We start from the raw sequence: 25,557 nt of genomic DNA on the forward strand, positions 1-25,557 counted from the left end.
ACTAAATTATGGGAAAGGATCAGTTTCTTAGGAAGACAGAATGAGTTTTAAGTTAGGTGTGAGTTTAAGGTTACACTGAGGCATAGGATAAAACTGTCAAGAGCCAAACAAAAAGGAGAAAAACAAACTTTATCACTTATCATTTTAAATAATTTGGATACAAAATAGTCTACATAGACCACCATGAATTTAGCAAATTCACCCATATGAAAGAGTTTAAAAATCATCCCCTTGATAAGTGAAAAAAAAAAAAACCCTGAAGAAACAAAAGCTGAAATTACATCCAAAATATTTATTGTTTTTATTGGGTGTGTATGTGTGGTGTATGCATGCCTATGTATGTTTACAGGTATACATGCATACGCAGAGACCAGAGGTCAGTGACTAGTGTCTTCTTCAGTTGCTCTCTGCCGTATTTTTTGAGATAGGCTCTTTCATTGAACCTGGTGCTCAAGCATTTGGCAAGACTAGCTGACCAGCCACTCTAGAGCCTGTACAAAATCTATAATCTATACCCTGTGCAAAAGATAGAATTTAAAAATATTTGAGATCGAATGACAGCACCAATATCCCTCACAGCACGATGAGAGACAATCAAAGTGCTATTCATGAGACCTATGAAAAATTAAAAAGTAAACAAGCAGGAAGTAGATGGAAGAAGAAAAGTTCTCATCAGCCAAAAGCTGAAAGCTGGAGTTTCTGTAAGTCAAAGGCTGCTATTTGCAAAGACTAAGACAACAGACTTCTGAAAGAGCTTTATTCAATCATAGTATGAACAAAAAAGAGGTGGGAAGGAACATGGTTAGAGTTGCAATAGAGAGGACACAGGCAGAGTTTAAGATTACTGTGAGAAAATGTGACCCTCTTCAAACTGATGTATTTGAAAGGAGTCAGACAAATGAGGGACAAAAGAATTTTGAGAAGTAAGAGAAATAGTAGGGGTAGACGCTCATGGAGAGGCATCATGAGCTGGGTGCTGCCCTCTGTCTCTGCACCTGCAGGTTGATGCAATTTTTTTTTTCATCTTTATTAACTTGGGTATTTCTTATTTACATTTTGATTGTTATTCCCTTTCCCGGTATCCGGGCCAACATCCCCCTAACAACTCCCACTCCACTTCTATATGGGTGTTTCCCTCCCCATCCTCCCCCATTACCGCCCTACCCCAAACAATCATGTTCACTGGGGGTTCAGTCTTGGCAGGACCAAGAGCTTCCCCTTCCACTGGTGCTCTTATTAGGCTATTCATTGCTACCTATGCAGATGGAGCCCAGGGCCAGTCCATGTATAGTCTTTGGGTAGTGGCTTAGTCCCTGGAAGCTCTGGTTGGTTGACACTGTAACAGCCATGAGTCCACCGCACAGAGGAGAAAACAAGGAACTGGGTGGTTGAATCACAGTGTGGCTGCCAACCTCATTCTCTCACTTACACCATGCTCCTCCTTATCCTTTAAACAGATTCAATGAGTAGCTTGTGGAGTTTAAAAGCAAGCTGTGCTAAACCTGAAGTGACAGAAAACCCCAAGCCATTTTTCCAATAGTCTGAAAAACTAGAGAAAGAGGACATTTCCCAATGCATCCCACCAAAGCAGATTAGGGTCATAGGGGGAAGAAAGCAAGTCAGGAATTAATCAAAGGTACCAAGCAAAAAATATTAGGAACAGGCTGGAGTGGTGGCTCAGAAGGTAAGAGCACTGACTGCTCTTCCGGAGGACCTGGGTTCAATTCCCAGAACCCATGTGGTGCCCCACAACCATCTGTAACTCGGGTTCTAAGGGATCTTGTGTTTCTTCTCCCCTCAGCAGGCACTGCATGCACAGGGTGCACAGACATACTTGCAGGCAAAGCATCCATATACATAAAATAAAATTTAAAACCAAATCAGCTAAAGAGACAAAATCATGGTAAGAAGGTGGATGTGTGTTTCAGAAATGCAGCCATGACACTAGACAGAAGTGCAAAGGTCTTATACCATCAATCATTGGCAAACATGTTAACAAAGAGAGCATGCATGATTCTAGCAGTGTAAGGGGTGTGAAGTACTTTAGTAAACCCTATTATCATCGAGGGTTTGAACAAGCATGAACTTGGTCTGTGGTTTTTGTTTATCACCTGATGCTTTCCCTTTTCTAGCTCTTATCAAATTGGCAAAATGTTCTTTATTTTCTAGTTTTGCCTCTACTACTTTCCATTATTGTAATACATCTTTATAAAAGTCAATGTAAAAATTTAAATTTAATGTAGAATAATAAATACAATTATCATCATCATCAGTTGCTGTACTAACTGTATTGGTTTTCTTTTGCTGTCATGACAAGCTGTCATGAACATAGGAGCTTAAAACAAAATAAATGGACTATTTTGTCATTCTAGAGAGGGGGAGCAACACTGGAGCTCAAAGGCCCATTTGTTTACACAAAGCCAAGGTATTGGGGGGGCAAAGCTGTTCTTAGGAGGCTCTAGCAAGGAGTCCAATCCTAAATTTAGCTAGGTTGTCAATCAAGCTCAGTTCTTTGATGTCGAAAGACAGAAGTCCCTCTTTCATTGCTATGCACATGTGGGTGGGCATGGCAGCTTTACAAGCTTCTCTGGTTCTTATATGTTAGAGCTAGAAATAGTGTATGGGTCTTCTTTGAGCTTTGAGTCTTTGGTCCTTTTCCGACAGTTGTTCTGACTCTAGCCAGTGGAAGTGTGTGCTTGTTTGTTTGACTGTTTTACCTTGACCTGCATGTCCTAAGGTTTATTATCTTCATTGAATTAGAAACGTCTTCTTTGACAAATAATGCAGTATCCAACAACAGGTCCCATGGCCCAAGGCTTCAGCATCTTTGAGAGCTCATTCATGTGGACTGTGGCTGTCAGGCTGTGTTAGTTGATTCTAAAAATGTAGAGAATCCTCCATCGTCTCTCTGGTTTAATGCATAGTGCACTTCTAGTCAGAAGACTTTTCTCTTTTTTGTCTGGAATATTTTGTCATTTCCTATACTTTCTTTGGAAACTCTTATTAGATGTTGGGACTTACTTGCTTTTTAAAATATCTCTTAAAGGGTTCTCAAAATTAAAATTTCTGCAATATTTTATTACATTTTTGAGTCAAGTTTTTAATTGTTACAATCAATTTTTGTCTTTATTTAACATCTGGATCTTGGTCTGTGTTTTTTGTTTATCACCTGATGCTCCCCCTTTTCCAGCTCCTATTAATTGGTAAGATTTTCTTTATTTTCTAGTTTTGCCTCTGTCTATGAAAATTTTAATTTTGATTGCTATAGTCTTCTATTGTAAATTTCTAATACTTTCATTTCCTTATCTGTGTGTCTTACTTCATTTATACCTTTCTCAGAATCTTTTTCTTAGTTGTTACTTGATCAGTTGTTCTATTTGTGGCAGTAAAAATCTTACATAGTTACCCTTGCCAACACTAAACTGGCAAATACAAAATTCATTGCTCCCAGGAGAATTTAGTCCTTGAGTCTCTGATCATCATACTTTAAGTCAACTTATCAAAAGATAACCTCGTTTTATTTATTTTTCTATTTGAGGATACCATATTTAATAGACATTGTTGGCTCATTAACATTGAACTCCTTCGTAAAAGCACTACAGTTCCATGACTCAAGGAACCTTATCTAACAACCGTGTCCTCTAGAAGGCACATTATAACCCTTTTTGAGCTTAGAAACAACAGACAACACTTCATTGTTATGCTTGTGGGCCATTTTAAATAGCAAAACCACTCAGACAGAAACACAGAAATAAATGGGGAAAATATGCTACTAAGTAGATAAACAAAAAAAGCCATACTTTAATAGTTAAGAGCTGACTCAAGTAGACAATGTCACCTTGTTCGACCCCAGCTGGGAACACAAGCACAGATTTTTTTCTCTGCCCTTCCCTAGTCTGCGAATGACCACAGAAGCACACCACAAATACTTACGTGGGGATTGCAAACACATTTTAGCAAGTAGGCAAATTCACAATGACCTGCACTCATGAATAAATCAATTTTGATGTCTTTGTCAAACAGTTTCACATACTTTTATCTGGAGTAAATATTAATTTCGTTGCCGCTCTTGGTGTTGTGTTTCTGTCATGTGCTTTGGGACTTTTATTGTAGACTCAGAATGGTCTTTCCCTTATTCTAATAGTTTCATGATTATCTCCATGTGGTTCTCACAACTCCCAATCCAGAATCAGATACTATCCCGGAATTTGGGGCTTTGTGCCATAATAAGGACATTTTAAGTCCAGCCCTAGAGTCACAGAGTGGCTTGACATGATTCAGTTGATGATAATACCTACATTTTCCAACTAGCTTTCCTTAGACCTGTAACTTCAGACAATGCCTTCATCCTAAGCAATGCCCTTTTTCTAACAGAGAGTCCTATCCAAGTTTCTGACATCAAGTTCCCCACCTAGACTGCATCCTGCCCTCCTGTGAAGTAAGTTTGTCCTCAGGGGGCGAGGATGCTGCTGATCTTTGCACACTCCTAGACTTAGAGCTTGCAGCTGTACAGTCAGCACAGATCACCAACTTTTGTTTATGATCCATTTGTGGTCTATGGAATTTTTATCCAGTTCTTGAAACTGGCTGGGATACTCTATTGACTTTTATTATTTTATGCAAGTTTGATATTGTTACCTGTTCCAAGGTGGAAGAAGTAAAAGAACTCAGGTTTTTGGTTTTTTTGTTTGTTTGTTTGTTTGTTTTTGTTTTTTTGTTTTTTTGCTTTCATTTTGGTATTTTTATATAGCTTATCTCATCCCGCATTGGGTTACTAGAATATTTTTTATCTTTCTTCTCATCCTTCCTCCAATTTCAAAACTTTTGAGAGGAGAAAAAAAAATCCTATACAACCTTTGGTATTTTCATTTTCTCCTAGGGCAATGCATTGCACATAGTTGATAAGGTCTATTGAATTAAATTCATGTCAATTGAATTATTTAAGAGTGGTAGGGAAGAAAGCATGCATCAGGTCTTTGAAAGAAATGCCTTCTTGACCATTAGAACTGTACAAATTATACACAAGACAGAGAACTTTCTCCCTTACAGGTCTTGGGGAAGCTCAGTGGCCTTTGAGCTTGCCTATCAGAATGCAGGCTCTTTGGAATGCCGTGTGATACAGAACTCTGCCTCATCAGAAGCCTTAGATGGGATGCTCATAACTAAAGCAGGTAAATGCATAGCTGTGTGGGAAGAACAAGGTTGCATATCAAGAGAGTGGCTATCTGGGGCTCATGCGGTCATGATGGCCCAGTCCTCCTATACTGAGAGGTGTATGTGAGGTATCTTCAAACCTATAGTAGTTCAAAGAACATTGCTTCAACCACTAATTTTAAGGAAAAGAAAATAAAGTCTTAAGTGATATACTTTGAAATAGACTGGTAAATTATTTTAAAATTTCTGTTTGGGTAAGTAGAAATTTTATTATAAGTATACTGCTGAAGAAAAGGAGCCTGGAAAAACGCAGGACGTAAGTGGGGCTGAGTTCTGAAGGCTATTCACAATGAAGAATCAAAGAAAAAGAAATGTAACCATGCTTTTTCACCCTTTCTTCTCTCAGGACCATGCTTCACTCAAAACCCTGAACTTCACTGGGAACTTGAACCATATACTCTCTGAAAGCCACATTGGGTACTTTTTATAGCAAGATTATAAGGAAAATGTAGTGAACCTTAAAGATAACCTCTCTTAAAGGTCATAACTTCCTCAATAAAGAAAGAGGATATTTAAAATGCAAAAAGAGCACACAGAAGGCTAAATTCCCGGAATAAAGAATCACAACATGGTGTAAAAGCTATCTTGTTAAGTAAACAATGGCTCCACTCACAATACTTAACTCAATAGCCTATAGGAGATCTCACAGAAAGTTCCAGCCCCCAGCCCCCAGCGCTGCTGTTACTTGACCTTCAACATCTCTTTGGGTTAATCAGAAGATTTGATGTTGCTTATCATTTTTTAACTCATGGAATCCAGGCTGAGCACAAGCAAGTATCTGCAAGTTAGCAGCCTATGCATGGCAGCTTGTTTGGTTTCATTCCACAGGGCGCTCTGCCAAGGGATGAACAGCAGTAGTCATTTCTCTCTAAATCACTGTCAAGACCCTGCTTCAAGCTGCTATTTGGTTCACCAGAGGCCAGTACACAGCCTATGGAATCCAGAAACTGGGGTCTGTGAAAGGCGATTTTGAAGAGGACTGACTTACACATTTATATCTTCTTGACAGGCAGAGAGGCTCCTAGGAAAAGGAACAGGGGCAGGGTGAGGGTAGCAGTGAGGATTTGGGGGTGTTTTCAGTTTGGGTGCTTGGATTTGTTCTTCCTCCTGTATTTAATTTGCACATTTAAAGTTCTCAGCAGTTCAAATGCTTTTAACCCAGTGGGATTGTAAATTGCCACGATAAACTTGAATATCTCTTTTCTTTTAAAAAAGCGCATGCTGTTTTTAAAAATGCTTGGCCTTTAAAAGCCTCTTCTATTTCAGTTTTGTTCATAGCCTAGACCATCTTATGCCTGTCTTACATAGTTTGGAGCACAGGATTTGATATTTATGAATCTGGCAGGGTCATGTTAAGCTATTTTTCTTTAAATGCTTCAACTTCTCTATCAGTAAAATTAAGGCACAACCCATTTTTTTCTCAGAAGTTGTAAGAACTAAATGAGCTAGGGGGTGAAAGCCATTAGACCCCATGACTGGCATATGACAGATATGAAAAATGTCTGGGTTCCTTTCTTCTGCTGGTATTTTATGTCTATAATTTTGACTCTGGATTACACGATTAGCTTTATCTGTCACTTCAGGGAAGAGGTGTGTGGCACCTTTGCTTCTTGGCCTTTGGCTAAGATCAAGTGAGAAGCTATTGCTGTTTGTGTAAGACTATGGAACTCTCTGGCAGATGGAACTCATATATGCTTCCCCCAATATGATATATATTCTAAGTCTGTAGAATGATGGATTCATCCTCAAATTCTACTTATCAGTTGAAAGCTTAACTGATAAATATTTCAGTGTGCAAAAGTCCTTCAGCTAACATGGTACTATTACTAATGAGAGGCACGTCTGCAACAACAGGTCTATCTGAACATTCACCTAGGGTATTCCAATGTGACAACAGTAAAGGAAGCAAACCCTGGGGTTGACAGTAGATGCTTGACATGAGCTGTCCATTCACATGGAAGGAAGCACTTTCATTTCCTCTTGGCCAGCATCATGGGAGTGAGAGGTAGACCCAGCTCTATGGTCTAGAAATGTCAGCTCATGTCGTTCCAAAGTCATCCTCAACCATCATCAACATTTCTTTGACAGTCCCTGAGAAGATGCTTAGTAAAAATCAAGTGTGATCAATTTAAGAGAAAATATACCAGAAAGATGCCATCATGCAGAAGCCAATTGTATCACTTTGTTTGCATTTTGTCTAAGCTATGCCCCACAGTTACCTGACTCACTATAAAAGGGGCTGCTCGACCCCTCTTCTCTCCCCCCTCTCTCTTTCTCTCTCTCTTGCCTTCTTGCTCTAGCTCTGTCCTCTCATCCCTTCCCTCTCTCTCTTCATTCCTCTCCCCCTGCTCTCTCCAAGTGCTCATGGCTCTTCTTCTCCTCTCCTCCTCTTCTCCTCTTCTCCTCTTTTCCTCTTCTCCTCTTCTTTTCCTCTCCCCTTCTCCTCCCCTTCTCCTCTCCTCTCCTCTCCTCTCCTCTCCTCTCCTCTCCACTCTCTCCTCCCACCCCCGCCGACTTTCCCTTTTTCTGTCTCTACTACCCTCTCAACTCCTCTCCCCATGCTCTGAATAAACTCTATTCTATACCATACCATTGTGTGGCTGGTCCCTCAGTGGGTAAGGAATGCCTCAGCATGAGCCCTCAGAGGCACCCCCTTCCCCATACCTGACTATATATCCACCTAACATATGTCCCCCTCTTTATCTTTTTACAAAATACAACATTTGGTGCCAGGCTCACAGGGACAGTGACCAAGAGACACAGATCAAAGGAAGTATGGGTGACAAGGAGTACCTCCTAGGGATATCCCCAGGATCATGACCAGAGCAAGGGCCCTGAGACTGGCACTCTGGGCCCGAAGAAGGAGCTTGTGTTTGCACTTCAATATTCTCTTTTATATCTTCTGCAATCCTTTGGAGTTCTATACAGACCTTGAGTTAAGTGTAGGAATGCAGTCATCCTTAGCTGGGGGATTCAGTTTTTCTGGATCAAAATGTTCACTTTTTATGAATGTTGATGCTGATGGGATTCTCTTGGTTTCTGTTTCCCTGGTTCCCACCCTCTCTAAGATTGCCACTTACTTTATCTTTGCCAAGCAAATGACAAAAAAAGAACCAAAATTTACTAAGCACCACTCACACACATATTTGCACCCCTGCACTCTCTGTAGAGGAGCATTACAACATTAGCAGAGCTGTTATTCTTGCATTATGATTTAGGAAACTGAGGCTACAAAACGTTAGAAAGATTTTACCCCAAACACAGAATCTGTACCAAGTCTGAGGTCTTTCAACAGAGCAGTGTTTACACCAGACCTCTCCTGGGAGAGGTCAGGTTTGAGGCAAAGGATACAAAATTGAGAACACATGAAGGAGAAAGGAAAAGTGGAGAATTAGGAGTCCAATAAAGATATGTCAAAAAAGCATTAAGAAAGAAAGGCAATGTGGGGAGCAGTCAGGAGAAGGCTGAGGGAAGAAGAAAAGCAGAAGGCGCAGCCCATGAGCATGGGGGGCACCCAGTTCCCTTGGCTAGCTGCCCAGCCACGAGCACAGCAGAGACCTATAGTCACAGGAAGGAATCTGTGAACCATTAAAAATTGTTTATTTCTTTATGCCACAAATGATAAAACAGTCGTAAAATGCAACGGTTGTTTTCCCAGAGTAATTGCTGTGAATATTTTCAGCCATTATTCTAAATGCTCAGTGTTTAACTAGTATAAAAGCAATGATGTGTTTTGAACCAAAATCAACCTCCAGTTGTCACACAGCATGCTGTGTACATACCGTTGGAGATTAATTTACTCTCAAGACCTTCAAAGCTTACTTAGTACTGATGCTATCACAGGTTGGACAGGAGCTCTCTCTTCCAAAATACAAAAGTCACTCATCATTGCGTTCTTGTGAAAAAGCATTTACCTCTGTTATCTGATTCTATTGTAAATAATATTAATACAGTAATAATAATAATAATAATAATATTCTTCTTCATCATCATCACCATCACCATCACCATCATCATCATCATCATCATCATCATCATCATCATCAATGTCATGTATCCAACCCAGGGAAAGAGAACACTGTTGAAAATATTCTCCCTCAAGAGCGTTGTTTTCTTCCCAGAGCCTAGTAAGAGAAAGGCACAGAAAGCCAAAGACCTTTAGTTGCCGTATCAGATGGACCCTGGCTTTGTGATAAGTTAGAATTCATATGGTATATACTGATTAACCCTTGAGATATGATTGTGAGTCTATGTACCAATTCTAACCCAGTATTTTTCTGACTAAGAACAGCCAACCATTATAACTAGCAAACACCTAACTGCCTAACCTAAGGGACAGAAACTGTATTAAAAAGGAAGGAGCTTTGTAAGTCTGCACCTCAGCCAAAGACGAGGTCTGGTGTTCTTAATGTAGAAACCTGGCCCCTGTCATGAGCAAAACAATGAAAAATTCTCCCATGCTGCCAGAGTAATGCTGATCTTCAGAGGTTCAAAATGACCTAATAAATTTACCTTTTAAAAATAATGTCTCCCTTGGGGTTCGAGCTATTAGAATGCTTATCTAGCATGTAGGAATGAGAGGACCTGGGCTGATCTGTAGAAGGACATAATCTGGGCATCTTGGCACCTGCCTGTAATCCCAACACCCGGGAGATAAAAATAGGAGGATCAAGAATTCAAAGTCTTCCTTGGTTACATAGAAAGTTGGAGAGCCTGGGTTATATGAAAGGCTGTCTGAAGCTCAAAAACTAGACTTGGAGCATTTTGTAAGATGGAACGACTTTGAAGAATGGTAGGCTGCAGCAAAGTGGGCTAAATATTTGATATTTATGGATATTTATTCATATGTAACTCTGGAGACTGGGAGTCCAAGTTTAAGGTGCCTGAAGTCCTGGTTACCTTGGATATCTCTCTTCTAGGTTTGGGATGGTTGTGTTCTATCTCTCTCTTCCTCCTCCTCCCTCCCTCTTTTTATCTTTCCCTTTCTCTTCCTCTTGTTCCTCTTTCTTCTCTTCTTCACCCTACTCTTTGTACTTTCTCTCTCCCTTTGTTTATGTGTGTCTTTGTTCATCCTAATCTCCTTACTGGTCACATATATTGGAACCCAACCTAATGTTTATGTAGCTTAACTGTCCCTATAAAGATCTCATATGCTTATATTCTGACGTACTGGACTGCTAGGACTTCATGCAAATGAGAGGATACAAGTGACGTCACCCCAGGTGGGAAGAGGTGCAGAAGCAGCACTGTTGAGACGGTTACCACATTATCAGTATTGCATCAGTGTTCCTCAAAATGACCATGGTTCGGGATGGTTTTTAATGTTTCAAGAACAAATATAAAATTCATTGAGTAACTTAAAATACTTCCATCAAATCTCTTTATCTTCAATATTTTCTTATTAAAATTATACTACCAATAGAAAATGTACATTTTTCTTTCTAAAGACACAGAAACCCTATAAAGAAAGAGAAATGTGACTCCTCTTCCCTCATTCAGTCCCTCTTTGTCTGACATTACATAATCTCTGCCATCAGTTTGATAGATATCCTTCAAGGCCTGTAGTTGTATCACATACCCATGCTCAGTCCACCTTAGGGAACCCTAAAGCAAGATCACTATATCTGTTACTGTATACTTATACCATATATATATAATACATATATGTATATATATATAAATATAACATATATATACTTTATACTACAACTACAGACACACACACACACACACACACACACACACACACACACACACACAGTATTCTAACTTTTCAAACTTAGGGAGAACCTGAAAGGACTTTATAGCTTTGTGCATATAGCACTTCCTTATTCTTTAAAATAATCATATAGCTTTCCGGCATTGGTGCATCATAGTTTACCTAGCTGATTCTCTTCTATTTACTTCCACTTTTAAACTACCACAAACATTCTATTCATGCTCTTCCTTGCATATTTCTGAACAAGGTATTTTGGCAGATGGTAGATGGAGATTAGAGAAAGTTAATACATTTGTTTCAAGCATATAAATTGTAGTGACAATACTCCAATTCAGAAAAGCCCCACTCTTTCAGTGAGCCAGTGTGGCTGTCAGACTTCAGTGTCTCTGGAATACAACAGTGAAGATGAGATCTTTACGTTCCCCCAGTACTTCTTTGATCCATATACCTAAGCCTTCTCAGAGACTCTCCAAGTACAACGTACATGTAGAATCTAGAGGAAAGGAGACCTTGATCCCAAATTTCCTCTAAACCAGTGACTGTCAATTTTTCTAATGCTGTGACCTTTAATATAGTTCCCTGTGTTATGATAACCCCTAACCATAAAATTATTTTGTTGCTACTTCATAACTATAATTATATTTACTGTTACCCATTGTAATGCAAACATCTGATATGTAACCCCAAAGGGATCGTGACCCCCAGGTTGAGGACTGCTCCCTAAACCTACCAGAAAAAGACAAGTCCTGGCCATCCTATACTGATCTCAGAGATGATATCAGCACAAGAGAATTTCTTATTTTCAACTGCCTGGGACAAGGGATGAAGAAAAGATGGGTCTTGTGAGAAGCACATTTCTTTCGTCCATGCTGGAGGCAGTGAATCAGCCACAAGGAGAAGCAGCCAGGATGCTGAGGGTAACCTTGGAAGCCCCTCTGGTAGGTGGGGATCTTGAACATTTATTAGGAAGAAACCAACATTCTTTCCCTCAGAATTTCCTTCCCACTTAAGAGACTTTGTACTTGAGGTTAAGAAATCCCTCCATGCCTTCTATATATTTTGCCAGAGAGGGGCTGGCTTGTAGCCTGGGGAGGAGAAACACAGAGTGGGTGGCTAGAGCAGCGAGTTTCTTGTCAGTCTCCTCTTCCCAACAGAGCCCATCACCCTGAGTGAACGGCTAGGAATGCCCCTATAAATAACATGCTGGGTGAGTCCAGATTTTAGCTCAGATAAATATCTCACCTCTTTCCCCACAATAGGCCCTGTGCTGCACCTCATAAAACCACACACCAGGGTCTGAAGCAATCTAGGCCCCTTCATGCCTTGCCCTTCACACATACTAACTAGTCTCCAATGTCACCTCAGAGAGAACTTCCTGACCACCCATGCACAGCAGCCTCCTCATGTCCCTCTGCACCACACCACCCTGCTTTACTTTTTTTCACAGCCTCTATTATGTAAAATTGTCTTCTGTCCTTGTGTAGATGTTTACTCTCTGCCTTCTCCAGCTGACTTTGAACTTTGTGAGAGTCTGGACTGCATCTTTCTCTGTCATTAGCATATCCAGTGCCTAGACAGTGTGTCTGCAGCATGGTAAGCCTCAGTTGGATTTGTTAAGTGACTCCCATCTCATTTCTCAAGATCTCATTGTAGCTCGAAACCTATTTCCTCTCAACTTTCAAGGATCCACTCAAATAGCATTTTACTGAGGATGTCATACATTCATTATCTATGCAAATTTTGTTCATAGGACTACTGATGCCCTATTACATTTTTTTTTAAGGATACCCATAGGGCAAAAGAAAGGCACACTAGTTTCATTTATAAGTAGGTATGTCCAAGCACCTTGTTAAGTATTGGTGTCCTAGTCATTCAGTGGCAATTTGAAAGAGCAAGACATATAACTCCAAAAAAGTATTGTTTCACCCCTAATTCCTCTTTCCTTACCAATGGATGTAATTGTCTGTTGGGGACTATACAGCTTTTCTAAGCATGAATCACATCAGGCAGTGTGCTGGATAGTTTTAGGTCAACTTGACACAGGCTAGGGTCATCTGAGAGGAGGACACCCTGACAGAGAGAAAATGTTTCCAGAAGATTGGAATCAAGCCTATAAGAGCATTTTCTTAATTAGTGTTTGATGTGGGAGGCCCCAGCCTATTGTGAGTGGGATATTCCTGGGAGAGTGGGATAGCCTGGATCTATAAGAAAGTAGGTTGAGCAAGCAATGCTGAGCAAGCTAGTAAGCAGTACTCCTTCATGGTCTCTGCATCAGATCCTGCCTCTGGGTTCTTGCCCTGTTTAGGTTCCTGTCCTGAGTTCCTTTGATGATGAACAACAATATTGGGAATTTGAAACAAATAATCCCTTTCCTCTCCAAGTTGCTTTCGTCAGGGTGTTTCATCACAGCACTAGTAACCCTAATTAAGGCAGACTGTGCCACTGTTACTCTCCAAGCACTGGCCACTCTTGTTAAGAAAGCCTGTGCTCCATTAAAAGTAAAGGTACAGTAGAGAGAAGAGTTTGTATATTGTTTGTATATTGCGGTTTGTATATTGTTCAGTGGGTGCTGGGAAGTGCTGTGTTTTCTTTTCATGTTGAAGATGTCCTAAGGCAGTTCTGAGTTTCCTGGTTCCTCCTGCGGTACTGGGCACCACATGTATATATGGTGAGACGATCAGATGTCATCCTGATGGGATACTTTAGCTTCCTCTGCCCACCTCCACATGGACAATGCACATCGCACTTTACTAGGGTGTGTGTTTTTGACTTTGCCTGACATAATAGACGTTTATTTCCTCCAGCATAGGTGTCCTGCCTTTGTCCTGATAGCAGCAGCTCCTAGAATCTGTCATGCAGAATCCGAGCCGGAAAGTGAACAGATGTTGGTGACATGTATGATTAAACAGGAAGGAGCGAGTGAGAACAAGCAAGCAAACCCATAACTCTATCAAGTAACAACACATCACTCCTGCCTTTCAGAACAAGGATGACAAAAACCATAAAGGACTGCAACAAGATAGGGAGAATGTTACCATATCCCACACCTTGGCGCACCTTGGATGGAATGACCCAATGCACAGACTCCGATAGACTCCCACAGACGATTTCACTACCTCTGTCCAGACTGCAGGAGTATGCCACTTTTTAATCATCCAAATATGAACTCCAAAAGTTGGTTTCAAAATCTGAACAAGGAGGGCCTGTATCAGAGTTGTCATGCCTGAAGGTTTTATATTTGGCCTTGGATATAAAGCAGCAAGCATGATGTGACTTTATACTATGTAAGAGCTGCCCAAGAAAAATGGTCATATGGACCAAGCAGGAATCATGCCGTTAACAATCCTGTGCATTTTATGACCTTTCACAGACTCAAATATGAGAACTACTAGTTAAATAAATGGTCAAACTGCTGCAAGTTGAGAACTCCACTCCACGTTGGCTCTCCTTCCTTCAATTCTATTACTAGCTATAAAGGCTTCCACTGTGGTATTATTGACTGTGTGCTACCACTGATATCTTTATTGATCTATATTCATATCCAAATCCAGTTCAGCTTACATATGCTTTACAAGAACTCCAAAGTTTAAGCTGGAAGGATGCATGGGGTTTCTTGGTTCAACTTTCACATTATTTTGGATGTCAAAGCAGAAGCTCAGGGGAAGTTATAAGCTTGCCAGGTTCACTGTGTTCTCTCTGGCCATGATAGCTGACACCTTTGTCTCCTGATTAAAGAAAAATTCTGTCCATAAGATAGTCCAGAGGTTTGGGGGGGGGGAGGGTGGTAGTGGGGGGAGGATGGGGAGGGGAACACCCATACAGAAGGGGAGGGGGAGGAGTTAGGGGGATGTTGGCCGTGAAACCAGGAAGGAGAATAACAATTGAAATATAAATAAGAATTACTCAAGTTAATAAAGATGAAAAAAAAAAGATAGTCCAGAGCAACAGTGCTGGAGACCCCAGAAGAGAATTGTGTTAAATGGAGGATGAGGCAAAACAGCTAGAAGTCCATCTCTAAAATATATTCCAAACCCTCCCACCAGTGTGATGCTAGTCCAAGCAATCACAGATGCTTACTCAAACTGTTGTAAAATCTCCCAGTCTTCTACTCTCCCACCATTCTCAAGAGTGAGCTGAAGCAGAGTCCGACTCATTGAACTACAAGTTCAATTCTGTTCTCCCCTGCTTAAGTTTTTCCAGACACTTTGTATGAAAATATAAGCACCTGGTAGTGCCTTGCACGATCTAGCTGCTTCCAACTAAGAAAAACCTTACAGAAGAACTCATTTACTTTGGCTCATAGCTCCTAAGGAATGAGTCTGTCATGGAATCCAGCATGGCATAAGCAGAATGCGTGGCAGAAGGCCCAAGTAGCAGAGAGATCTCATCTCTAGCATTAAACACCAGGTAACAAGAGTGAAGTGAGGTGGGGCTATAAGTTCTCAAACTCAGCTCCTGATGCTACTTCCAGGAAGCTACATCTCTCAAGGGTTCTATCACATTCTCCAAATAGTACCACCAACTATTGACCAAGTCTTCAAATACCTGAGCCAGGAGGAACATTTATCATTTAAACCACCACAGGCATGAAAAGACTTTGGGCAGTTAGAGCCAAGACTGAGAACTCTGGAAAAATTGTGAGGAGTTTGATGCTTGTGTTGATACATTTCATCATTCATTTCTGTGTTGACTTACAGGTACTTGAATATCTGTGCATATGTATGTGCACCTGTGTAAGGTGTCTACAAGGACAAATAGGGGCATCAGATCCTCTTGACCTGGAGGTACAGGTTTTTGAGACACTTGACATGGGCACTGGGCCTTGCTGCAAGAGCAGCAAGTGCTCTTAAATGCTGAGCCAGCTCTCTGGGTCCTGGCAATAAATTTCTTAAAGTCTTGGAGCTGATTTTTTTTTCTCAGAAAAAAAATCACAAAAATTGGAAAACGCTTTCTGCTCTTCATCTTGCTTTGGAGAACTAGGTTTTAAAGAAATATAGTATTTAACAGCTCTACAAAGAAAAATAGTCATGAGTTGAATTTTTGAAGACACAGTGGTTCAAAAGTGTCCCAGAAAGCTGTCTAGGGAAAAGGTGTATCCCTGAGAGCTAAGCTGAGGGACTCTCAGGTTGCCAAACTCAGCTGAATTCTCCTAAACATCTCAAGTTGAAAAATAGGAGTGTGAGTATGGAAAAGAGCCATTCTTCAGAGATTTATTCATTCATTTATTTATTTAATGACAATGTTGTTTCTGTCACAGCCAAAATCCAGGAAGAAAAATCCTTCAATTATTTTGAAGACTCTCCATGCTCATAAAACAATCAGTATCAGTTTGATTTCTCCAAGCTGTAAAAATTGGGCTCATGTAATACTGTAAGTTGAAAGTGATTTGAGGTCAGAGTGAGCCTACATTGGCCCAGGATATTGCTAAAAACAATACTAAGGAAGTTATGAAAATTTCTAAAGTGTTTTAAGGACAGGACAGATAGTCTACTGCTTAAGATGCTGACAGTTCACCTACAGAATACAGCCTAGGCCATTACAGCTAGCCTACACACTCAAAAGGCAAGAAGGAAGATAAGGAGAATTGAGTCACAGCACTTTAAAAAAAAAAACCTAAACAAACAAACAAAAACCAACCCTGTTATCTAAGCTACTACTACCAAGAATGGGGGACTAGATAAAGCCGATAAGCTTATGCACATTTCCACCATGACATCTTTTCATACCATTTCAAGAGGTTTTGGTTGCAAACCTAGCTTTTTACAAGGGTGAAACATCCATCTTTTCAACTTTTTTCATACCATTTATTGAACAGATGCCATCAATCTCTTTTAAAGAATGTAGAATCTGTCTCCATTTGTTTTAAACAGCAAACAATTGACTGACATTTGTAGGTGAGGAGGAAGGTACAAGTGATAATGATGGACACTATATTATCTGACATCTATCCTAAGTAGAAACAAGGATCTAGCTACCCAAAAATTTCCATCGAATAATTACACTTGCTCCCCATGGTCACACCTGGTTTCCTGTATGTTCTCCTTGGGCATTAAAACCTGATGGAGCACTATCCAATGGTTTTACTCTGTCATCTCTGTTGTAGCCTTCAGTCAAATGCAATGTTTGTGCTTCCTCATTTCTCAGTATTTCTACAAGTCTTCAAGTCTGTCAATCATCATCTCTGTAGGAGCAGCCCCCATTGCTGCCCACCATTTGTCTCCTGAGTGCTCATCTCTACTCTGGCCAATGTAGGACTTTACACTCACTTCCTCATTTTCAATTTGTGTCTCTCTTCAATGAGTGAAGTATGTTGCCTTTCCATTTGTCAACATGACTTGATTTGTCATCTGTCCCCTCTATGAAGAAGTATGGTATGGCATCCAGGGCATTCTCACCTCCTCACATCACCATTTATCATTCATTTTAAACTCAGCTTTGTCATTTTTTATGTGTATGTGTGGTGCTGGGAACTGAACCCAGAACCTTACACATGTTTGCTAAGTTGCGTCTACCTATGAGTAAGACCCCTCAGATGTCCCATATTTGGTACAAACAAACAAGATTCCCTTGAATCTACAAGGAGATATTTCTTTTATACATTTTATAAAACTTATGCTGGTATTTGAAAATCCTCTAAAAGCCATATTGAAATTTAATTTCCATTGTTACAGTACTAAGAGGAATTGTGTTCCTGTCAAAAAGGATTAGTTCAGCTCAGCCCATTTGTCCTGACGTCCCAAACTGCTCTTGCCAGATGCTGGGACCCAGTTCCTGAATTTCCAAGTCTTCAGCACCAGGTCCCAAATAAACCTGTGATGTTTATAAACTGCCCAGCCCATGGTCCTCTGTGCACAAAACAGAGCCATATAAATAGCCCATACCCATCCACACCATTTCTTCATTAGTTTCTTCTTTATTCTGTCCCAGTTTTCTTTTATTCTGATAAACTATGGATTTGTGAGAGTGAGACTGGGAAGAGAGGAAGGAAGGGGCTGTGATTAAGATGTAAAATAAATAAAACATAAAAATTTATTTTATGTGCATAAATGCTTTCCTGCACATATATCTGTATATTCGTGTCTAGTACCTGCAGAGACCAGAAGAGGATATTGTATCCCCTGAGATTAGAGTGTCAGATGGTAATGAACTACCTTGTGGGTCCTGGAAACTCAATTCAGGTCCTCTAGAAGGGCAACCAGTGCTTGTAACAACCACTGAGTATTTTTCTGCCCTCCACCTCCCCACAACTGTCTTATTTCTGATACCTGTTCTCACCCTTCGTCTAGCATTCTGAATACTCATATACAGTTCCAGGCCAGCCAGGGCTATAGAGAGTGAGACCCTGTCCACATACTGAGTGGAGCTGAGTCGTAGGACAGTCACATTAGGAAAGACTGTCTAGAAGGCCACTCTGAGGAAAGGACATATCAACTGAATCTAAACACGAAGGTGCCAATCAAGGAAACAATGAGGAAGAGCTTCCTGAACAGAGGGGTTAGGGGGTACAAAGTTCTCACAATGTGCTCTTTGCTTCTTTTACTCTGGGTACACCCCCAACTTCAGGTGCTTCATGCACAGTACCCTTAGCTTGTATTCCTCTAGGATGAATTTCCTCTGGGGCTAAGCCTTCGTACATTGTCTTTCCCATATATTTCTGATCCAGTGCAACCCTGCTGTTGCGACAGAACTTACTTTCTGATGGTGAAACTGCACCATATCTGCAATTCAGACTCCCCTTTGCTCCCGTGTCTACTAAGCCCATGAAGTTGGAAGCTAACATTCAAAGCTTTTCAGTGATATGACCTTAAACTATCTTTCAACTCTTTCCTGCATGTTGGCAGGCACATATTACTAACATGATTGCGCAGTACGCCCTTTAATTCTTCTGCCTCCAAAGAGGCCCACAGGGTTCACTCCGTTGGAGTAACTGTCATCTCCTCACACACAGCATGGGCCAGTTGTACCCCTCCAGGCTCGATCTCACTCCACTTTTTCCTTAATACCCTTCGAAATCCTCTGTTGTCATCCCAAACAACTTTATCTCTCTCTCTCCTCTCTCTCTCTCTCTCTCTCTCTCTCTCTCTCTCTCTCTCTCTCTCTCTCTCTCTCTCTCTCTCTCTCTCCCCCCACCCCAGACTCTGTAGCAGATGTTGAAAGCAGTGACTGCGTGTTATTTATCCCTGTGCTAGCACAGTGCCTCACACGTAGCCAGCATTAAATGTTTGCTGGACAGATGAAGGCATTCAGCAAACCTGACTCTGATTAACTAATATTTATTTCATGATACTCCAAGTGTTTTCCCTTTTTTTTAATCATTGCCTGCCTCATTTCTCCTGAGAACTATATGTGAAAAGACAGAGCAGGAAGAAATGCAGTTTGTTTTGAAACAGTCTACTTAGTTTTAATCTGGTTGAGCGATTAAAAGTTTATACGGAGGAGGAGCATTAGAAATGATTGGGTAATCAGTATAGAATGCAATAAATAACTGTTTGTGAACTACTAATTGATTGGCTTCCCACTTAGATCCATAAAACTTCTTAACATATCCCAGGGCTGAAATATTACAATCTCAAAGCAAAGGAGCTCATGCTTACCACATTACTGCATGTTCTGTATCGAATATTTCTTCCTTCGCAGCTCCTACGTCACAAAAAAGAAAGAATTAGAAATTTTCATTATTATCTATGAAAGTCTCAAAGATTGAACTAATTTCCTCTCACAATTTATTCTTAATATGAATAACAAGTTTTCATTTTTCTTCTAAGTAGGTTATTAGGATTGTCGGCAAATATCTTCACCTACGGACTTTTCTGGCCCTACTTAAATATCTTTGAAGATACTATTAAGTATACTTTAAAAACACTGCTTTGACAGGTATATACTATTTTATCAAATGATACACTTGATATACCCACATCCATCCTTTGTCATTTCAAGTAATTTCAAAGGATTCAATAAATGAGGGTATAACAAACCATCTCCATGAACACGTTTTATCCAACTGTATCTTTAAAACAGATAAATTTCTAGAAGCAGAATTACCAAACTAAAATAAAGAAACTTTGGTCAGGCACTTGCAAATTATTGCCAAATTGCATTCCATAAAGGGTGTGCTATTACATAGTCCTACCAACACTACATGGGAGTTTCCATTTTACTAAATTCTCATGAATAAAAATAATTGATTTTTGCTAAAACATTCAGCGATGACAATGGGGGAACAATAGTACTCTACCCTTTTCAAGCAAACCCACACTTTTCAGAAAGCAAGGAAAATGATGTTATGAAATTTTCAGAGAGTTATCATGCAAGTAGTTATCAGTCATGGAGTTCCAGATACAATTTTAAATTTGTCATATGTTCATTAGCTCTCCTGAATTAGTGGAGTGATAAGGTATCATCATCGCATTCACTTTACAGATGAGATGATGCTAACAGAGGGTTGTTGAAACCCCACAAGTGCTAGGTGGTGGCGTGATACTGACACAGACCACTTGGTTTCAGGACTTAGATGTATGATAAGACTTTGCAATGCTCCTAATGCTTCCCAATCTTTCAATTCAGGAAACATTTTGGAGCTACTGTTACAGGCTATGAATGAAATGACTTTGTACAATGCTAAGTATGGAATACGACTTGGTTATATAATTATGCATAAAAATAGTGATTGTGTTAGGTCTTAAAGATGCTAACGAGAACAAAAATGGCATCCAAAAACACAATTACACACAAGCTGTTTTAGGCATAAAGATTTGACTTCAGTCAAGTTAATATGCTTTGATATACATTAAAATTAGAATTAGTGAAGGAAGACATCTGAATCATAGAAAAGGGAGACTTAGTGGAGATGCATGGGGGTCAATGAGACAAGCAGTGCTCTAGACTCAATGAACTTGAAATTGGCCCTTGGCCAGGCTGCTGTTGCTGCCTCAATAGATGGCAACACTGAATGTTCAGCTCGGATGAGGAGCATCCCTCATCGAATGCCATGTTGGCTAAGAGTTTTTCCAAGAATGGCCTAACTCTAATAACTCTCGAGAGGGAGAGTATTGGCTCTGTTGGCATAAGTATGATGATCCGTTCTTGAATAGGCAAGGGGGACCTCACGTTACTTTAGAACAGAAAACGTAGAACTCTAAATTAGAAAAACTCAACTTTACTTGAAAGAACTGAACTCTGTAATCTTAGAGGCAATAATGTCTTTTTCCATCTTTTTGTTTTTATGCCTTAAATGTAGTAATGGAAACACTTTGGAATCAGGAGTTTGAAGATCAGAATCTTGATTTTGCTTTTTTTTCTTTAACTTAGGTCAGCCTTTGACCCTTATTTAGAGTTTTAGTTTGGTCTCACATCAAATGGCTTCACCATAAAGCTCTGTTTGAACAACAGGGGCTATTACAGTGCATCACACAAAACAAGACAAAGAAAGCAACTTGAATCCACCTGCTTGAATAATCTAGATAAGCTTTCTTTTAGAGATTTTAACCTATAACTACCTATGCAGAATTTACCAGAATAATCTTTGGAAATAGAAGTGATAGCGTACAGTTTAAAGACAGTTTGAAATAATTTTGATTAAGGCAAACAAAGAAATAACAAAAACAAGAAATGCTTTTTATATCTTCTAAAAGATAACTCTTAATATCTATCATTTAATATTGATTTATAAATTACTTATGCTCCAAAACAACTTCTTTTTCCATGTTAAATTATAATTTAATTGATTGTCCATTTAATTTGTCAAAAACATGGTATTCAATATAGTATTCCATATGGTGACAGTGTTCAAGTTTGGCAAATCAATTGTTTATTATTATTGTTTATTATCATTTATTATTATTACTATCATTATTAATACTATTATTATTGGCAATTGAACTTAGGATCTTGCATGTACTAGCAAATGTTCTACTACTGAGCATTATCTTCAGCCTTGACAATGACTCACTATTGAAAGATATAATATGTGAATGATAGATTATAATAAAAACACTCTGGCCCTTTGTTGGCATATTATCTTTAACTTTTCACAAAATACAAAGTTGTGTTATTCTTACTTCACAAATGAGGAAACTGAGGCCAAGAGTGTTGATCAGGCTTACAGATTAATACACAAAGAAGAGACCCGGGAATTTGGAACCCTGGCCTGACTAACCAACACAAGAAAAGGAACAAGATGTGAGAAGGATGTGTGGGATACTAACGTTAGAGATGACTCGCATCATATCAATCTATGTGCTGCCTCTCAAGTCTGATAAATCTTCCCATAATGCAAACCTACACACACTGGGGCATCTTGCAAAGAAGCGTGTTCATCAGTAACATACCATGTGTAGGATTTCAGTGCAGAGGAGGTCATTTTTTTTTTTTTTTTGGTTCTTTTTTTCGGAGCTGGGGACCGAACCCAGGGCCTTGCGCTTCCTAGGTAAGCGCTCTACCACTGAGCTAAATCCCCAGCCCCAGGAGGTCATTTTTAAACAATCAAATTTATTATTATATTTAAATATAGACTTTCTCCCCCTAAGTAGCAAAGTGACTCTTTCACCACAAGATTTAATTACTGTTGAGCATACATTTCTCCACCTCAGGCATTTGCCTAGATACGACATCTCACCTGAAAATTAAGTACCTTCTTCCCTTCCTTTTTATTCAAGTTTATTCAACATCTGAGTGGGCTCCTTCATATTTAGGCAATGTATAATTTCATCCCTGGAGATGAAACCAACAGAACTTTCGATACAAATAATTTCCGAGAAATGTTAAAGTGGAGCAGGGTTTACAACCTGCTCTCCCAGCACAAACTGAAACACTTAGAGGACTGTGCTGATACAAATCAATACAAACATTGGAATATATTACACAGACTAGAAAGTCCCATGCTCATCCACTTCAGCACCTCACGCTTAGCCAGCCACTTAACTCAAACTCAAACTCCTCTCTCAAAGAATGGAAAATACCCCAATCACAAACTATTCTTTATGAGTTAATCAGTCTTTAATTCTCTTATAACGCTATTAGTGTAGACGCTGGGTGATTTTTTCTCTTCATATAAGAAACCCTCAGAGTCCTCTGGATACTGGTGTGTGCTATTGTCTTAATTTCAACGATCACAGTTCTGCCACCCAAGAAGACATTAAAAAGACAGGAGAGTGGCATCTCTAGCAGGGGTTGATTCACACATTTTAGCCAGCTTAGTCCACCCGAGAGCTGCAGAAGGACCACCTTTGGGAACCTATAAGTGAACTATACAGGGAACAAGTCCTTTCAGGAGACTCCATGAGACCCCAATCCCCTCAGTCTTTGAAGAGACAGCCTTTGGAACTTCTAGATGCCTGTAAATCTACCTCCAGCTGTCCACGGTCTTAATCTAGGTTCAAAGTAGATGCTGAAAATTTGGCCTGGCACTGGTGCCCACATGTACATCGAGGGCATCTGGTCTTACCACACAGGGTAAAAATATACAGGAGGTACAGGCCATGTATGTTTATGATGTGGTAGTCTCAGAGTCGAACCTTTCCCTTAGGCTCCATTTCATGTTTGCATTTTAGAGAGTCAGCCCTTCAAGCTCTATCCTCTACTCCATACTTAAAAGAGTTAATAGTAATCTGTAGTGTAGTTTCCTAAACAACAGGCAAAATGAATCTTGTTTATAGTAAAATATGTTCAGGGAGGGCTTGTTCCAACAAGGACCAATTAAGTACTGTCTCTTTCAAAGTCTCTTCACATACTCATGATTACACTATCTATCTAGTATATTCTATGTTTGAAATAATTGGAAATAATTCAAGTGTGACTGTCTAGTGAGTACTTTATTAATATCAGTAGATCTAAATTTCCTTTAACAAACAGTAAGTGAATGTATGTAGCTCTGAACCCTGATCATGAGCCTTACTCTCCCTACCATGCATTTCTAGAATCACCTACTTCAAATATTAAGGAATCGGTTTACAAAATTCTCCAGAATTTGTAAATGTAATTTGATAACATCTTCCTATGGAAACCCAATTTTAGTGAAAGGTATCCTTAATCTTTGTAGCTACAATTAATGTTGCTACTCCTCTCCCCTCCCCCCTCCCCTGACCCCCACAACTCTGCTCCACACCATTGAGGTCAAACTTCATTCATTTAACAAAGCCACTCAAATTCAGCAAACAATACATCCCTAGTAGGAATTCAAGGACGCATTCTGCCTGATGCCAACTTTCAGGAGATGAGTTGGCTGGGGACAGACAGTTCTAGGTCACACCAAGGTATCACAATATGCCATAAGCTTCAAAGTAGCCTAATGAGCCAAGAAAAAAAAGTATATATATATATATATATATATATATATATATATATTTCACCTTAAGTCTGCCTTCTCAAAGCAAATTTAAACTGACTGAGGGGCTGGTGGGAGCATAAATTAGGAACTGGAGTTACAAGCATTAGAGTTACATATTTTTGTAACCTCGGTTTTATATTTCAACACGTCTGCTCTATAACAACTTCTCATTATAAGAACAGTAACTGCACTGCCAACTTGGGGACCCTGACTTTTGTATACAGAGCCGGATGGAGGGAGGGAGAGAGGGAGAGGAAGACGGGAAGGGGAGAGGGAGAAAGAGAGGGGGAGAGAGAGAGAGACAGAGAGATTAACAATTAATGTGGAGGCTATCTCAGATAGAAATGGGGATTCTGTAGGTTCAGGGAAAGCATTGTAAATTGCAATATAAGTCAATTGCTTGTGGCTGTGTGATCTTCTTTCAACCCCAGACAATTAAGGAAGGTTTCTGGATTTGTCGGCAGATTCCTGAGGCACAGTTAGGGGGCTGCAGCCCTCCCTGCAAAATCTAAACTGAGATGCGTGACACTCCTTTACACTGGAGTTCCAAGTTTGTCTCATGAGGTTCCAGTTGTTTCATTTGCTATTGTGTTTGGTATGTTCTAAATCACAACTAGAAAAATCACTACCAAGTTGTTGCCCACCCCCGACCCCTAACTTGATGTTCCAAATATGTCCTTCTCTTTAAGCAAAGATGTGCTGCAACAAGCCAGCGAGTATTCACCAACGTGGGTCAGGGGGAAAAAGCAAGGAGTACACATGTGTGATCAAAGAAAGAGAAGAGAAGAGCAACACAGCAAGACCTAGCATGGTAAACCATGAGGATGATGTCCACCCTGAGCAAAGCCCAGCACTGCTCGGTGTGCACTGCTGAGATCATCGAAGGAAACCAAATACAGTGAACACTCCTACAGTGATAATGAGTCCTTAGATAGTGCTCCCTGGTTAACAAGCTTTTGTATAATGCTTCCTGGTTTATAGTCATTTAACTCCTTTACTGAACACTGGCTATAAGCCAGCAGGAAGGAAGACATTATGGAAGATACAAAAATGATGAAGTCCCTTGACTCTCAGCAAAGTTATTAATTAGCTGAAGCAAATAGACATTAATTAGAATATTACATACAACACTAGACTGCAGAAATGATGAAAGGGACAGTTTAGATATTAACTACAGGAGTTTGAAAAGGAGCAGAGAAATAACCTTAGTAGAGATGCCTTAGGTGCCATGCTCTGTGAAGGGTCTCAAGAATGTAACCAGAGAGGAAAATTGAAGAACAAGCCCTCCCTCCCCTGCCCC

The 25,557-nt window shown here is 39.9% G+C and overlaps 1 protein-coding gene across 1 annotated transcript in view; it reads right to left on the minus strand.

Moving 5' to 3' along the window:
• The window catches only part of LOC116893691 (ADAMTS-like protein 1), a 179,309-nt gene that overhangs the window by 134,356 nt on the left and 19,396 nt on the right, over positions 1-25,557 (minus strand). Inside the window, exon 3 of the mRNA XM_032895441.1 lies at positions 19,528-19,573. Within this exon, the coding sequence (XP_032751332.1) occupies positions 19,528-19,573 (46 nt within the window). The remainder of the gene's footprint in view (positions 1-19,527; positions 19,574-25,557) is intronic.

This window comes from Rattus rattus, chromosome 1, assembly GCF_011064425.1.
Source record: "Rattus rattus isolate New Zealand chromosome 1, Rrattus_CSIRO_v1, whole genome shotgun sequence".
Lineage (NCBI taxonomy): Eukaryota > Metazoa > Chordata > Mammalia > Rodentia > Muridae > Rattus > Rattus rattus.